Source organism: Lepidothrix coronata, unplaced genomic scaffold, assembly GCF_001604755.1.
Source record: "Lepidothrix coronata isolate B3197 unplaced genomic scaffold, Lepidothrix_coronata-1.0 Scaffold14, whole genome shotgun sequence".
Lineage (NCBI taxonomy): Eukaryota > Metazoa > Chordata > Aves > Passeriformes > Pipridae > Lepidothrix > Lepidothrix coronata.
Genome location: NW_016690194.1, coordinates 2,726,914 through 2,739,078, shown reverse-complemented (window position 1 = coordinate 2,739,078; position 12,165 = coordinate 2,726,914). Strand labels below are relative to the sequence as shown.

Genomic DNA, 12,165 nt, shown 5'->3' with positions numbered 1-12,165 from the left:
AGGTAACCTGGAAATGTAAGATTTTTTGAGCAGTTCCTGAGACATGGCATAGATTTCCCATCTTAATGGAAGAGTTTGCCTGCAAAGCTACTGTTTGCTTATTCCATATATTACTTCTTGTGGATGTTCCGCTGCTTAACAAATTTGGTCATAGAATCATTATAAGATGTCGAAAAGCCATGAGGGTTGTGTAATATTTAGAGTGTAACATGCATGTTCTGTTTTCATTTGAGCAGCCCAGTGAGGGCATTTCTAAGGTGTTAATTTAGAAAGGCTCTGTGTAAGTTAATCAGAAATTCTGATGGATTTCAGTTCATCCAACTGAGATTTCACCCTTTCATTGTTAAGGAACAAAGAAGCTATTGTGCACCCTTATTTCTCTCTTTGTGCCTGCATAGTTGTGTATATCTTCATGTTGCAAGTGGAACCTCTGTGAGGAAGATGCTGCTCTAAGAGTGGGGATTGGCTGCCTTATATATAAATAGCACATACTGACTGGCAGCTGCAGCTGCACTGTTTAAGTGTTAAAATATACATCCTTAGTTTATACATTTCAATTCAACCTACCAGAAAGCATTGGGATTATCCAAAGTTGCTGTGGTATTGTCTTTCTGTGGCTGAAATTTTGGAATATGGTGATTGTCTTGCCCTATTCTGCACTGATGCAGCCTCACCTTGAATATTGTGTGCACTTTTGAGTGTCAGAATACAAGCAAGAACAAAGCTATTGGAGAGCCTCCTAAGGAGCGCATTGAAGATGGTGAAGGGCCTTGAGGGGAAGCCGTATGAGGAGCAGCTGAGGTCACTTGGTGTGTTCAGCCTGGAGAAGAGGAGACTGAGGGGAGACCTCATTGCAGTTACAACTTCCTCATGAGGGGCAGAGGAGGGGCAGGCACTGATCTCTTCTCTGTGGTGACCAGTGACAGGACTTGAGGTAATGTCCTAAAGTTGTGTTGGATATTAGAAAAAGATTGGGCTGGGTACTGGACCAGTCTTCTCAGGGAAATGGTCACAGCACCAAGCCTGCCAGAGTTCAAGAAGCATTTGGACAACACTTTTAGGCACATGGTGTGATTCTTGGAGCTGTCCTGTGCAGAGGTAGGAGTTGAATTCATGATCTTTTTGGGTCCCTTCTGACTCAGGGTATTCTGTGACTCTATGATTCCATGTCTTAGTATGTTTTACCAAACTGTAAAACATTGTAAATTAGAGATATTTAGTGAAAATTGTGGTATGATTTTTAGGCAGGAACATATAAGGCTTGTGTTTATGAACACTTACAGTCACATCAGCATTTTAGTATAATAACATAAAGACAAGAAAATTGCGTGGTAGGATGGGCAGGAAAGTGTTTAGCTATCAAACAAGCATTTTGGATCAGAAGCTGTTTCAGATCTCTGTTCTGAGATTTTCCTTAAATTATTGAATGTTTGCACATGTAATTTTTGGAAATGAACTTATTAAATGTGCTGTCTGGGTAGATCCCAGCTGTTTAAAAATAACTGCCATAGAAAATTTGAGCTTGCTTCATGCATGAGATTGAAAATTTAGCTTTCATTCATCTTTTTCATATCATATAGTATGATCCATTGCTTAAGGAAAGTGATACTATTATATTTATTTTACTATCTTTTCCATTCCAACTGTGTCAGTAAGGTTCTCTTTTTCCTACTTTATCTTGTGGCTTGATCTCAAACAAAGCTAGGTAAGAAACGGTTTTTTAGCAATAAAAATAAATAACAGTATAAGGAAACAAGGAATTAGTTCTTCACTGTACTTTGCTTTCATTGTCCATCAATCCATTAGAATTAATTCAGTCTTTTGGGGGCTTCACAAAAAAGCCACCATTGGCAGACATTTGGCAGCAGACAGATGATTTTTGTCTTAGTTTGTGCTGTTGAATCTGTTTTTTTCTTTATCTGACTGTCAGCTATGTCTGAAGTCCTGGTATGGAGTTTTTTCTGAGAGAAATTTTAGATTTGATAGCAGTTTCTGATTCATAATTCAGTTCAGTCACAGGACAACAGTAGCCTGTAGTAGTATATTATATTTCTGGGGTGGTTGTCCCTTCAAGTTCCTAGGTGGTACCTGCTCTTCAAAGCAGAGGGACATATAAAATAACTAACAGAGGAAATGAAAAGAAGGTATGTGTCTTTTCTTGTAGCATCTTTATGTATCCATGGTTTGTGGGGGCTTCCTTGACACATTTATCACAAATCAGGCAATTAAAAACCATGTGCTTGTTGGTTGCTTTACCCTTCCGTTTTTAATCGGGTCATGAATTGTCCAGGAGAAGATGATGTGCCAGTCTTCTGTCTTCATTTGAGACGCTCTCTGGGCATTTTTGCACCATACAAAGTCAACAGAAGAGAGAAGCTTTTTGATTGATGAAGCTTTCCCTCAGAGATTTGGCTAGTGTTTCGTTCTGAAGATTTACGCTGTTTTACAGGAAAAAAAAGATGACTGATCCATTACTGGAAAGATGAAAGACCTATTTGGCATTAAATGTTTTTATTTCCTCAGCTTATTCGGCTAACTGCTGTTGTTATCACAGTTAACCACTGTGGTAGGCCAGGAAAATATTAGAGTAACTTAGTAAAACCCAGGTTAATTTAAATGCACACAAATAGCTGAAGAACGCAAGTGCTTCATGGTAGCGAAATGTCAACCCATTGATGGAAAGGAGGTCTTGTGCAAATCTAATCACCATTAATGTAGTCCTGCAGTGCCAAAGAACAGAGAAAGTGTGAACCTTTTTCTTAATAATAGTGCTGAGTTATTAGAACTTTTTCAGAAAGTGTGTAGCGCTCTTGAAGTAGGTTGTGTAGGATCAGATATCTCCAAGTAGCTTTGGCTATCCCATCATTTTCCTATTACTGCAAAAATAAATTCAACAAATCCTTTTCCTAAAGTCTTAAATCAGTTCCTTCCTCACCCTCATAATATCAGGATGCGAAAGTCATGTGGCTTCATTGGGCATTCTTGTGTGACTAGTGTAGATTTTACAAACGCACAGCAATCCATGCTTTCCGTATATTGTGTGTTTAGGCAGAATGAACATCATATCTGCTTGAAATGTATAATTCTGCCGTGTTTTGATTAAAGGAAGTAGTAAAACTATATAATTCTTCTTCGTAATTACCCTCTTTCCCATTCTGAAGGCATATTGTTCTAAAACAATTCTCTTGAAATTAAATAGTACATTTATAGTACATTAAATAGCACATTATAACAAAAACAAAAAAAACCCTTCCTTGAAACAGAGAAGAAACACAACTGGGAAAAAAAAATAAATAAATACTAGTAGCAAGATAAAAAGGCAGTGTCTTTACTTTTATTGGGGAAGCTTCCTGGGTCTTACAACAAAAGACATTCTTATTTTTCCTTCAAACTTTTTTAAGGTAAGGGTTTAATTTGTGCATTTGGGAACTGGACCTAAATTAGCTGGATGTGGAAAGCTATGCTAAATCTGTGAAACCTGTTACTTGAAGGAAAATTCCCTTCAGGAAATCACAGAGGCACTCCTCTAAATTCAAGTGATAGTTTAGATTCTGGGATGTGTGAAGAAGTATGAGTGGGTGTTCGTGTATGGGCATCAGAGTGGCATGGTATGATACAACATTTAACATGCCTGTGGCTTGTTATAGACACATCAGGTTTTGTACTCTGTCAGTAACCTCATAAGAAATAATTATAAAAGAGTTGTTACCATTTGGAGGTAACAATTACTTTCTCTTACAGGGCTAAATCTTAGTCTCAAATGTAGTAATAACTTAGCAGTAATTGCTGTTAATTGACCACTAATATGATTACAGTTTCTCTGTTGGAAATGTTGACAGTGTTGTGGGAGTTTTATGTAACTGCACTTAGTGGTACTTGTGTAGTGTTTTGAGATCTTTAGGTTAAAATACAGTGCTATATAATAAAAAACTAAGTCAGTACTTGCAATTTAGATATATGAATTCAGGAAGATTTTTGTCATGTTAAATTTTGAGTTGTCAGTTCTTCTACCGGAGTTTTCTTGTAAATTGCTCTGCCTAGAATTACTATGAACAAAACTAGAATAAATATCCAAAACCTAACCTTCTTCATAAAGGAAGAAACAACAAAGACTTTAAAAGTAGAAGTTACCTAAGATCACTGTAAGTGATTCAGTTTATTTCATCTGCCTCTTTGTCCTTTTGAAAGAGAAGGAATAGCTAATAGATGCTTCATTTCTCTTTTCCCCCATGTTTTTCCTACTTTCTCCTTTGTTTGGAAAATTTGGCTTTTTCTGTAGAGTTTGATTGCCAGAAGTGTTTGCTGAAGAAGTTGTTTCAGGTGATGAAAGCATTACAGTAGGTATGGGGTTTTGAGAGGAAAGGGGTGAATAGTGGTAAAAGCTCTTGCCTCATGCTCTGCTTTGCCACGGAGAACAAGTATGTGTTAGCTTTGGGCTCTTTAGATCTGTTTATTTCTAAACAGTATCTAGACTGCGACTGTAATCACACCATCCCATAGCTTTCCTTTCCGTAAGTAACCAACACATATGTTCCATCTCATAGTAAGGCATCTCTTGTTTGATGAAGGGAAACCATATTTTTACATACTTAATTTTTTAATTTAGCTAGCTTTCTAACCTAACAGTTATTCACTATGAGTGAATTAGGTATCAGAGAGGAAGATAACTTTTTACTCTTCAACCTGCCATCAAAAAAAACCTTTTAATTGTTATTAAAACCTTTTGTTTGTAAAAAGTGGATTGGAAACTTTAGGATAGCATGGTAGGATAAATGAAACTTAAGTACATTTATGGAGATCTAAATTGTGTATTTAAATTGCACCCACCTCCCATGCCTTCCTTTGGGTGAGATGATTGGCTGCAGTCATCTGTCAGTCTCCATGTAGATCAGTAATTACTAGAATTTTCCTCAAAAGTAACAACAGTATTTTTCCACTTGGGCTGTGATTCAGACAAAAGGCAAATAATGTTCCAGGTTTGTTAGGCAACACTAAGTTCGTTCCTGGGAATGGACAGTGTTTCTGATAAGCTCAGGAAGAGCATTCCTGAGACAGAGGCGTGGAGTTGAGGGTTGGGGGGTGGTCAATGCACCACCACAGTGTTACATCTGCTTCAAATATCTGCAGTCTCTAAAGCAGCATAGCTTGCTGTGCAGCCCTGTAAGGCAAAGTATTAGAGATTACAAGTTACCAAGGTCAAATCTGTGAATTTTTGAATCATTTCTGCTTTCAAACTACATTATCAAGATTCCCCACCCTCACCCTCCACAAAAGAGACAAATGTATGATCATCATGGTGTCTTTGTGATGACTTCCATTCAGTTCCTGGACTACTTGGACCTGGTCACATGCCATTGCTCTCAATTTTGCAGTATAGTGTAAACTACACTATCCAGGCTTAACAAATATCACTATGCTTGATCCTCTCCTTACTGACAGCCAAGCACAGCAGCCACAGGCCTTTTCTGGCTGGGTTGGGAAATTTGTCTACAAAACAGAAGATGTTTCCTCTCATGTCAGAGAGTTCTTTAAATGGGCACCTTAAATTCAGCTAATGAAGAGATCATTGCTGTGATGCAACCTTGCCTGCTGGGTCTCAAGCATGTTGTTTTCTCCTGTGGATTTAAGATCCCAGAAGAGTTTCTTTTGAAATAGACTGCATTTCTGCCTGATCCCCCTCATTCTGGTAGGTTGGAGTGCTGTTTTGGGAAAATTACGTAGGTTGTATCAAAAGGAATATAAAAATATGCGCCTTTTTTGTTGGTTGATACATTGGTTGTATCCACTGTTGTAAGTCTCCAAATGGTTGATTCATGTAAAGAGGGCAATACAAGATCAGATCCTTTGGCTGGCCCAGTTAGACCCTAAGAAACATTAGACCTTTCAAAAAATTATGAAGGTAATAAGAAAAAGACTGAGATGATAAGGCCTAGAGATAAAAAAAAATACACTTTCATAAGTGTACAAAGGATGATGGGCAAAAGAGTATTTTCAGAAAGACCAATGTAAAACTACAACACTGTTGAAGCTCAGAATCAGTTTTTAACACTATTTTAACACCAATTTTCTGAAGGGAATGAGAAAGGAGACATGATAGCTATTTTGGTGTCTCCTCAGGCTCAGATTTCATGGTTTCAGAATCAAATACCATTCCCAAAAATTCCAGTTTTCTTATTCTGGAATATTTTTTTTAATACTTGAGAAATGAATGAAAAAGATCCTAGATGAAGGAGATACGGTTTGCTAAAAAGAATTGACTAAGTGTTTGTAAGATTTCTGGCAAATAATGTGGAAACTGTTACGAGTGGTCTTATATTCCCAGAAGGCCATGGAAAATGTCGACTGCTGCTGTCAAAAGTATATTGGACTGAAAAGTCACCTACACCATCTGAATTTTGCTTGTGGAATGTTAGAGCTGAACTAGCAATCATTAGAGCTTAATGACCCCTTTGAGTTTGGTGATACTTACGGAATCCTTCAGTTTTGTCTGTCATTTTGATTTTTTTCTTTGTTTCAATGTTTTGGTAACAATTATTGGTGTCCCAAAAGAAAGAAATCTAAGAAGATACAATTTGCTTGGGAGCAACTTCAACTCTCTAGGATGGGTATCTCCTTTTTTCATCTTCACAACCATCTTCATGGTACTTCGTTTTTCAAATTCCGCGTACATATTGGTGATATGACCAATGTGAAGAATTATTCCTATTAATCTTGTTCACTGTATATGAGCTTTCTGCAAACATAGAAAATGAAGTAAATTTTACTGTCTTGTTTGTTTCGACTTAGGTTCATGCACTATTAGTTCGAGAAGTCGATGTAGAGAAAGTGTCAAGTTTTGAGAACCCGTATGTAGATGCGATAAGAAGTTTATGGAATGACCCTGGAATTCAGGAGTGTTATGATAGACGACGGGAATATCAGTTATCAGATTCAACTAAATAGTAAGTACATGGTGGCTACAAACAACTATTTATAATTTTATGTTTCTAACAAAGTAATTTTTACTTTTTAGCTTTTTATACTGTATGCCTGTGTACATATTTCTATGTACATATTTGTATGCAGCACAAACATACCTGAATATACACTTATTAGATTGAATTAAGGAGTGGAGTACCTCTAGTTTAGGATTATATCTGCACTTGTTTCACAGAGTAAGAGTCTGTGATGATTTGAAGTCTTAAACTAAGATTCTAACTAGGGATAGTTAATGTTTTTGGGGGGTTTTGTTAAACCTCTTCAAGCTCTTACTCTCCTCTGACATACAATGACAAATGCAAGGTGGACACAAATACCTTCATGTAGTATGATAGTAGTGAATACTGTGCAGTCAAAGGCATGCTCCATAAAATTAATAAAATCGTAATGCCCCAGAACTCCTATTTTCCTGGGTTTCCCCTTTCCCTCCCAGATTGCATTTGCACTCCTGATGGTAAGGTAAACAGTACTAAGCAAGTACTTGGGAGCTTGTATTATATTGAACTAACTTTCTATTGTGGAAAGAAAGTCTAAAGTTAAAGAACATGGCTGCAAGAAAGCACTTGAGGTTAAGCTGTGTTTGTTCTAGATCAACAATAGCAAAAGTGCATATGTGAGTAAATAATGTCTGAAATATTATGCCTTTCATTTCTTGGGACAGGAATCTGATTAAACAACATTGTGAAACTTGTCATTGTAACTTGAGGTTGGCCTGAAGAGTCACTCCATGAACTTTAGTTACTCTTGAATAATGTAGCATATAGTTCTGATAAAATTTCTCCTCTGCTGTCCAATGGATAATAGGTGATGGCCTTTTGATGTTGATCAATGTTACAAAACACAGCATAGTTTGTTATTAAAGCTGTGGAATAATATCTATGAGTGTCTATGATTCTGCGTGAGTTCTTGTATTAGCTATGAAAAAAAATTGTTCTGATGATATAATTCCAGTCGCCATTTGGCATGTGTACAGGAATAGAAGCTTCTTATTGAGGAAAGTGCAGAGAAATACAAAGACACCAGGAGCCTCTCATTAAGCTCACTGAAGCAGGGCTACCGACATGACAAGAGTGGGGTGACATTTGTCTGCACAGTAGTTTGATGATCCTTATCTAGCACAGCACTTTTTAAGTGAGTTAGTCAAGATAAACTTACTAGGATCCTGCTGATACAGTTTAGGCAGCTGAAAACCTATGGATGTATGACATAGGTCTTCTCAGATTTGCTGCAATGTTACCACCACACCATATTTTTCTTCTTGCCCGGTGCATAGGGTTTCTATTGTCCTGTGCAGTTCTCTGTCATGGTTACCTTCCCGATCCAAGATTTGTGTATGTGTATTTTGGTGTAGAGGGGTGCAAAGCACTTTTATGTGGCATCTCCCTTGTATTATTTGGATTCTCACTGTCCCTAAAGATACCTGTAATGGTTTTAAGTATTAGGCCTTCCAGGAAGGAAGGAAGTATTCCATCCTATTCCTTTATGTAATCTAAACATATAAATAGACAGAGAGAGAATCCTCTTCCTCTCTTCCCTTCTGGTGAGGTTTGGAGACAGCAGATCCCTGCAGCCGGTCCTGCTTCTGTGGGGGAGCTGGGGCCTGGCTCGGCCTACAGGGCCTATTGTTTTCTGCTGATCCGGAGTCCGATAGCGTGGTGGTGGCGTTTGGCACGATTGTGCTATCTCAAGGAAAGTATTAAGGTTTTATTTGGCTAGTTCTTTATTGAGTGTGTATACCTGGTTTTGGTTTGTTTTTTTTGTTTTATCCCTTTTCCCTTCCCTTTTCCGTTTTTGGGTGTTGGGTTTTGGGGTTTTTTTTATGTGTATATAGTTTTTGTAATTGTATATAAATGTAATATAAGTGTAAATATATTTTTATATATTTCTCTAGCTCTCTCTCTCTCTCTCTTTTTTTGGTTCTCTTGGGTTTTTTTTCTTTTCCCTTGGTTTTGGGGTGGGGGGGAGCTCTTGCAGTGGGGTTAGGAGACTTGGCAGAGAGCCAGCTCAAAACCACCACAATACCATGCTGTGTTTTGGTTTTATGTGGTAAGAAAACAAGTAGAATGTTACATAAAGTGAAGAACTTCAGGATGCATAACTGGGGGGAAAAAAATTTTAGGGAAAAGTTGCTGATAATATATTTTCACATTGTTTCTGTACTGAAACAAGCAGCAAGTTAAGTAGAAGCTGAAGCAAAGCTTGTCTTATATTTTGAATTTCTTGTGTTTGTAGGTCCTAACTTTGTTTCCACAACTGGTGATACTTGTTTTAAAGTTGAAGTAAATGTATGTATTTTGTGTGCTTACCTTAGAGGTTAAAAATAGAATTACTTACTTTCCAAAGTAGGAAATGATGATCTGATGCTAACTCAGATCAGATTGTGCTGAATACCATAGTTTTGACCTACTTCTAATTAAATTGTTACCATAGTGGATCTTTTAAGTAGCATTAAAAATAGTAGGGAATAATTATTAAGTAGCTGTAAAAGCAAATTCCTAGTACCTTGTTTTGCAAAAGATACAGGTACTAGTTGATTGGTTATTTTTCAAGCTCAGTATGTTCAGCAATTTACCATGAGTTTTTGCAGGTTTGGTGAATTTATTATAGTTCATACTATGGATTTCTGCAAAATCTTTTAGTATTGTGAATCAATGTGTATGAGTCTTTAGAAAAGCCTCTTGTGTATTTATGCTTGCAAGTAGAGTTTTTTCAGGTATGTAAGTCCATTAAAAACAATTAGCAGAAGCAAACATTATTTCAAAAATACACTGTGTATGTTTACCCAAACAAATTTGCTAGGATTAAATCCCTGTCACAAAGCAAAGAAACAAATTGCTTAGAAGTTACTCCTGGGATTCACAAAAGCAGTAAGACAGAAATAAGCCCATTTCCTTCTGATTTGATGTATAAACCAAAAGAGTTTGTTGTCCACCAGATCTCTTGTAAGCATATGTGTCTGTATGTCTAGTAAGCGTATGTGTCAGTGTCAGACGTGTTCTTCCTTCATCCCGTGCACAAGCCTCTCATCTTCTCAGTAGTTTTCCCCTGTGTTTTTACAGTAGTAGTAATAGTAGTAGTAGTAGTAGTATTTTGGATCTGCTGGCTATATTGCTTTTTTCTCCCATCAGTGTTCAACAAGGTTAAGTGCTGGTTCCTGCTCTTGAGTTACAACAACCCCAGGCAGCACTACAGGCTGGGGGCAAAGTGGCTGGAAAGCTGACTGGTGGAAAAGGATCTGGGCATGCTGGTAGAGAGCAGCTGAACATGAGCCAGCAGTGTGCCCAAGTGTCCAAGAAGGCCGATGGCATTGTATCAGCAGTTGTGTAGCCAGCAGGACTAGGGAAGGGATTGTCCATCTGTACTTGGCACTGGTGAGGCCACACCTCAAATCCTGTGCTCAGTTTTGGGTCCTCCAATACAGGACAGGTGTGTCCTGTTCAATACAGGTGCTGGAGTATGTCCAGAGAAGGACAGTGAAACTGGTGAAGGAATTAGGGAATAAGTCCTATGAGAAATGGCTGAGGGAGCTGGAGTTGTATACCCTGGAGTAAAGGAGGCTCGAGGGAGACTTTATTGTTCTCTACAGCTACCTGAAAGTAAGTTGCAGCAAGATGGTAGTCAGCCTGTTCTCACAGACAACGAGCAACAGAACGAGAGGATGTAGTCTCAAGCTCCACCAGGAGATGCTCAGTCTGGGCATCAAGAAGAATTTCTTCAGCAGAAAGGTTGTTAAGCATTGAAACAGACTGCCCAGGGAGGTGATGAAGTCACCATCCCTGAAGGTGATCAAGAAACGACTGGACGTGGCCCTTAATGCTATATCTAGCTCACAATGTTGCGATCGATCAAGGGTTGGACTAAGTGATCTTTGAGATCTTTTCCAACCTAAATGATTCTGTTATTACACATTGGCTTCCTCTGTGTGTTCTGTTATTTTATTGTTTCCAAGTTCTATTCTGGGTTTCTAATATGTCCTGTATATCATAATACTTTCACTTTCTGCCATCTGTGGACATGCTTTGTCATTGTTAGCTACACTTGTGATCTTTTTATACCTCCTGGTAGTACTACGGAAGAATACATCTGATGTGTAGTTTACCACAAGAGGTGATGACAGTGTCTAAGAAAGAAAATTTCCTGCATCATGGGAGTTGATTTGAACTTCTTATAGGCTCAAAAAATACATTCCATTCTCTTCCCCGGCCATTGGATGCTCCACACCTTGGACAATCCTGTTGTCTTAAAATCAACTTTTAGACTTTTTTTGGTAAAGTCAAGAGGACTTCAGGTATATAGAGGTTATTTGCTTCCCATGTACATTACAGGATGACTTAGCCACTTAACTGCCACTAAACCCCTTCCCTTTAAGATGTTGTTCACAGTGTGAGACTGATGTAAAATAATAACACACTGTGGATTGCCTTAAGCAGTAGCTGTGTGAGATGAGAACATTCAGTATGTGCTGTACAGGGTGTCAAGACCTTAACCCAAATGTGAAGAGGTTACTAATCAACAGTCTGGTTGTATCATGGCTTTCCAAAGCCTAAAGAAAGGAGAGACAAGAGTCTTCTGTGTTGACATTAAAAGAGACAGAATTGGGGTTGCAATTGGAATTTGTAAAGATTTGTCACCATTTTTCCCTGAGGTGACACTAAGGGCTTACCCTTCATGAACAAAATGTAGGAAATATTTAGAACTTGAAAGTGTCCCAGAGCCTTGCTTGGCTCAGATTTCGACTTCATTTTTCTCTGGTCCCATGAAATAGAAGTATATGGCTATTGTGAATCTTGAATCAAGGACTTTCTAGTTGCTACATAAGCACTGAGAATATCTGTTTAGCTTCCCTTCCATGGCTGCGTTTTCTAACATTTCAGATAATTAAATATAATTTTCCCACAAGTTCCTACCCCACTGTGTTAGCTGTTTCAGTAAGTATCTCATAGGCCACTCTGTAATGCACTGCTTTATTACTCATGCATGCCATGGCATTCTCGTGGGCTTTTGTTTTTGCATTTGCTATCACCTTTAACAATTCAGTTCCTGCAGTTACACAGCTGTGTGTATACCTTTGAGTTGAATTAGTTGGACAGTTAGTACAGAAATGCAGATTCCAGTATTTCACCATGTAATAAGAACTCAAGGGTGTGAATTCTGAGGACATCTTCAGCATATCACTGACTGTTAACA

The 12,165-nt window shown here is 38.0% G+C and overlaps 1 protein-coding gene across 3 annotated transcripts in view; it reads left to right on the top strand.

Annotated features, from left to right (window-relative positions):
- GNAQ (G protein subunit alpha q) overlaps nucleotides 1-12,165 on the top strand; it is a 134,960-nt gene that overhangs the window by 81,259 nt on the left and 41,536 nt on the right. For all 3 annotated transcript variants that reach the window (XM_017806178.1, XM_017806179.1, XM_017806180.1), the window contains exon 3: nucleotides 6,787-6,941. In XM_017806178.1, the coding sequence (XP_017661667.1) occupies nucleotides 6,787-6,941 (155 nt within the window). The remainder of the gene's footprint in view (nucleotides 1-6,786; nucleotides 6,942-12,165) is intronic.